The following is a 5,137-nucleotide window of genomic DNA, read 5'->3' on the forward strand; positions in this document are numbered from 1 at the left end:
AAGACGTCATCCCAGAGGGCTTTTTACTGTTTGTTTTCTGATTAAGGTCAAAATGAAGCTGCATTGTGTTTTATTTTACTAATGAATGATGCATCTTATTTTCTGAGGGATCAGAGTTTATGGTGTTTTTGGTTCCTCTCGTTCGAGTATTTGCAGTGTGAAAGGACTTTCTGTGCTTTGTGTAATCCATTTTTAAACATCTTTTGAATAAGTAATATCCGTCAGGCTGCAGCTTGACAGGCTGAGAATCATGTTTAGTGTTCCAGTTTCTTCTCCACGACTCCAAACAGCAACAAAGTGAGCTGTCTTCTCCTCCTTTCTGCTGCTGCGGGCAGACATGGACGTCCGGATTGTCCTTGTCAGATGAGGCAGATCATCTCAGCTGGCTGGAAGAGAAGCAGGAGACTTGGAGGAGGAGAAACATAATCGAGGGAAGTGTGTGTTTGCTGGGGAGAGAGGGGGGCAGCTCCTCCCATAACTAAGTTGGTGTGCTGTGCAGGAGGTCCATGTTTATGACACAGCCGGGGGAGTTTCCTTCACTCGCCGGACAGCTCTAAGAGCAGAGAAGAAATCCGCCGCTCTCCTCCGTCTCTGCCTATTTCTGCAACTCATCCCCCCCCCTGAGCTGCGACTGACTGCTCTGCCACAGGACGAGGTGGGGGCAGCACCTGCCTAACTCTCATCCTCCAGCCTGCCCGACACAGGACTTCATCTGCAGCTGCTGTCGCCATTCCAGCTGCCATCATGTGCGACTGCTTCCACCTGGCGTTTCCCAACTGGCACGCTGCCTCCTCAGGTACGGGGGGGCTCCCCCCCAGCGTTTCTCTGGTCTGTGACTTTGAGTGAGCAGTTTACAGACGCAGCAGCAGGGTTCAGTAGTGCAGAGGAGGCAGAGAGGCAGCTGGTGCTGATGCTGAGGCGAGCGTCTGGCCTGCAGTGGGGCTGGGTGTGGCTGCAGGAGAGGGCTGGATGTCATCAGGAGCGCGTCAGGCGGCGCCGCACTTCAGCTTTAGAGCGGCTCAAACGCAAACACCGAAACCAGAGTCAGAACGATGGCAGCAGACTGTCAGAATGTGGAAGATCCTCTCAAGACTGACCCTAAAACTGCTGCCCGTCAGATTCACTGAACACAAAAACTCTATCGCTCAGCCTGAAAATGGCGTGTATGATAACCTGAAAAAAATCTGAGAAAGTTAAAAATAACAGGTGTGCTAAATTAAGACTGAAAGATTTTCAAAACTCTGCAAATAAACATGTGATCTGGATTTTTTAAAGGCTGCGCTTTCATCGTCCAGAAACCATCTCCTGTGTTTGAAATAACAGCTTCCTGTTGATGCAGATGATAAAGATTCTGCTCCATCTGTGATTCATTCTGAGCTCACAGGGCAAAGAAGAAAACAGATGAAAACATGCAGGGAGAGGATGGAGTCAAGGTCAACGGAAGATAACCAACAGGAGCTTCACCACAATCCAATAGAAAACATGTTTATGTTCTTCTATGCTGATGATGCAGGATCTTTTATACATCAGTTCAAAGAATCTGAATACACGAGTGACTGAAATAATAACAAAATATATAACAAAATATAAACGAAAAATGAGACAGCTGGAGCAGAATAAAACCTGCAGTAGAATAAAACGCTTTTTAGGATCTCCTTCAATGTTCAGCTCAGATTTCCTTCATTTGATCTGAACATTTACTTCACCAGAACTGAAGAGACGACCGTTTTTGCAGAAAACATCCTCATGTCAGCTCTTCTGGTGCTCTCTGTGCAGTACAAGTAGCAGAGGAAAACAAACAAAGAAAAGAACATAATCATGTTAGTCTGATGTGAGCTTTGAGATTTTGTAAAGCATTTTTCTGTACATTTCAACACTTTTCTGAAATTTAAAATATTTTAAGCTCAGACAGGCAGACGGACAGACAGACAGACAGAATGACAGACAGACAGACAGACAGACAGGCAGGGCAGTTCCTTTCTTGGACAGTGAAACAGAAACATTTATCTAGACATCAGTTCTCCACATTGATTTTGCTTCACTTCAGCCGCTTACATAAAAAGCTGCTGTCTCTGCCTCAGAGAGACAACCGGTCTGTCTGTCAGTCAGTCAGTCAGTCTGTCTTTCTGACTGTCTGTCTGGACATCCACTCTCAGGCTTCCATCTTTCCAGACCACAGCTACATCGAGAGGCTGGATCCAGTAAGATCCCATCACTGTTTGGGATCCCGCTGTGTGCGATGGCGTGAACACGTGTCCTCTGCTGCTGTAGCGCCCCCCCAGCTCTAGGTGTCTCCCGGCCCTCATGTTAGCTCAATCTCTGCTGCAGTGCTGCTGATGTGGATGCTCTCATTCTCACGTCTTCATCAGTGCTCTCACATTTAAACTCTCAAAGTGCAGCACGATCAAAGCTGTGGAATCTGTGTCTAAATCCACTGATCCAAATAGATCCTCCACTGCATCAGTGAGCAGAGATTCCATCTGTGTGACTCCAGCTAAAACGCTGAAACCTGTTTGCTGTCTCATCTCAGCAGTGTTTTCTGTGGGGATGCAGATTCCAGAGCTGTGATGAAACTTGCTGTAAATCAGCGGCAGATTAAAAGCATGAGCTTCTGCAGTCTCATGCTCCTACAAGCCATGCAGAAAATCTAATTGTGTTTTCTTTCCCTCTCAAATCTCATTAGAACGTAAATCCCAGCAAACTGCACTGAAGTGAAAAGAATCCATCCCAGAGCTGACAGAATGAGCTGGATGATCAGAGTGGAGAGCAGCTTTGAGGAACATATTTAAAAAAAATCCTCTAAACTGACTTAAATTTAGAAAACTCAAGGAAAATAAACTGAAATGATATTTCTGAGGGAAAATACAAGATTTGAGGTTTTATGCAAAATTGGGGTAAAAAAAACTCCAAAGGAGTTTAAATTTAGCAATTTTTGTCTCTCAAAAAATGCACGTTTACACTTCAGAGTAAAAATAGTGTCTGAAATTCCTCAGTTTTTTATTTAAAATGTATCTGAGAGAAGACATGTTTGTTTTTTCATCACACAGTCAACAACAAAAAAAGGAAAAATAAATCCTACATGAAAATTAGGTTTTTGTTTAGGCTGATAAAATAATCAAACTACATCTTCATAATCCACATTTAGAAAAAACAAATAAAACTAATTATTAATCCGTGACACTTTGCAAGAGATAGAAAGAAGTGAATATTTTTAAAAAACACTTTTTGTTCAGTTTTTATACATTGCATTTAATTAATTTAAATTAATTCATTTTATTTTTTGTGTAAGTACAAAAGAGTATTTTTCATTTAATTTTGGGGTCTTTTTGCTTTATTTTTTGTGTCTAGAACAAACACAGAAGGGTGATCTTTGTTTTACATTAAAGAAAACATGTCTACATTTCATTCTAACCTTTTCTGTGATTTTTGCTCGACATTTTTCAGAACTACAAACAGGCAGCGCACTAACCTCATCAGCTCATCAGAAATAGAAGATGAGCTGCAGTTAGAAGTTGAGAAGCCACAATGAGTCTGTGGTACAGACATGATCCATGTCTGTTCATGTACTCGTCACGATGTCACCAGCCTAGTTCCTCCTACTTTAACCACATTACTGAGCAAACGTTGGGAGGTATTACATTTTGACCAGTATGAAGTCGTAATTTTTGCTTGTGACGATGCAGAAAATTGACTTACTGTCAGTTTTTGGATAAATAAGCCCCACCGGTTCTGAGCTTTGAGGTTTGCCTTGATGTTCATCCATGAGAGGCCGCAGAGGCAGGCCGGGACCGTCAGTAAAGTACACGGAAACGCCCCAGACAAACAAAAGCAATTTATCAATAACTCACCACAAATCAGGGGTCCCCAAACTTTATCTAATGAGGGCCACATAACTGTTCTTCTCTAATGGGGGGGCCGAGGTCGGTTTGTAGGCTACCAGAAAAAGTGTAACAATCACAGTCCAAACGTAAAGATTCATGGTTTTACAGAAAGGCACACACAGCCAAATTTAAAATAATTTATTTCTGCAATCTTCATAGAAAAAAATAATACAAAAACATTTTGAAAAATAGATATATAGCATTACCTATGATAATATTAGTGGGAATGCTGTAAGCTGAATGTGACCACTGAAGATCCATAGTGCTAATAGCTGAAAACGCTGAAATCGATAACTGAAAACAGTGAAGCTGATAACTGAAAAGGCTGAAGTTGATAGCTGAAATCACTGAAGCTAAAAGCTAGCTAAAATATTAGTGAAATGCCAAGTTAGCCTAACAAAATAATTTGAAAAAATCCTCGATAAACAGACAACATGTGACAAAGTGAACCACACCCACAATGTGAGCGTCCAGCGGGTCACATGGAGTTTGGAAAAGGAACTTGTATTTACTACTATATCTAGAAAAACTCAAATGTCGAGAACATTTCAACAGCCACAAAAACATAAATAAAGTGTGTTTCTCTAGCTGTGAGGTGAGGCTGCGGCTCTGACTGGGTTTCAGTCCATAAGAAGCTGGGCCAAACTGTTAAAGGTTGCAGACCCCAGATCTAGGACATTGTGTCTGGAGAGCAGTTAATAAGTAGTTGAGAAATTCACCTGTGGGCTGTGAGCAGAACCCCACCCCCCACTCCCATCACCCATAACCGTGATCTCTCTGCTTGCACTCCCTCACACTCAAAACCTAACACTAGCACTGCAACAAAAACAGTGATTATTATTTCTATCCAGCCGTACAGTTTGATCCAGATTCCAGTTCAGACGAGGAAAACAAAGACGTTCATGGATCTATTTGCTTGTAATTGGATAATCACAACGGAGCGGAGCAGGAGACTTTGGCCCCACCCAGAGTATTTTCCACATCCCAAATATTTTTCAAATGTCATTTTTTTCATCTGCTCCTGAGTCACACCAACTCAATTAAAGACATATTCACAAATGCATTATTGTTTTAGCTTAAATATCTTTATACGTGTCATCCATCATGGAAAATGCAAAGACATTTTCCCTAATGATTGTATTTGAAACTCCAATTAAAAATAGATGGTAAAAATCTCCACCAGACTCCACGGAGCTTCTTGATGTGACCACGGAAATGTGAACGGCGGCTCATTTGACCGCAGTTGGAAAGGATTG

General features: G+C 42.0%; 1 protein-coding gene across 5 annotated transcripts in view; it reads left to right on the forward strand.

Moving 5' to 3' along the window:
• The first annotated feature begins 272 nt into the window (after positions 1-272).
• Positions 273-5,137, forward strand: part of LOC112138899 (protein AHNAK2) — a 31,973-nt gene continuing 27,108 nt past the window's right edge. For 3 of the 5 annotated variants that reach the window (XM_036209915.1, XM_024261792.2, XM_036209914.1), the window contains exon 1: positions 274-796. In XM_036209915.1, the coding sequence (XP_036065808.1) occupies positions 745-796 (52 nt within the window). In that variant the 5' untranslated portion in view covers positions 274-744. Of the gene's footprint in view, positions 797-5,137 lie in introns of all 5 variants that reach the window. The other 2 variants (XM_036209916.1, XM_036209913.1) reach the window with 2 other exon arrangements.

The sequence above is a fragment of the Oryzias melastigma genome, linkage group LG22 (assembly GCF_002922805.2).
Source record: "Oryzias melastigma strain HK-1 linkage group LG22, ASM292280v2, whole genome shotgun sequence".
NCBI classification, from domain to species: domain Eukaryota; kingdom Metazoa; phylum Chordata; class Actinopteri; order Beloniformes; family Adrianichthyidae; genus Oryzias; species Oryzias melastigma.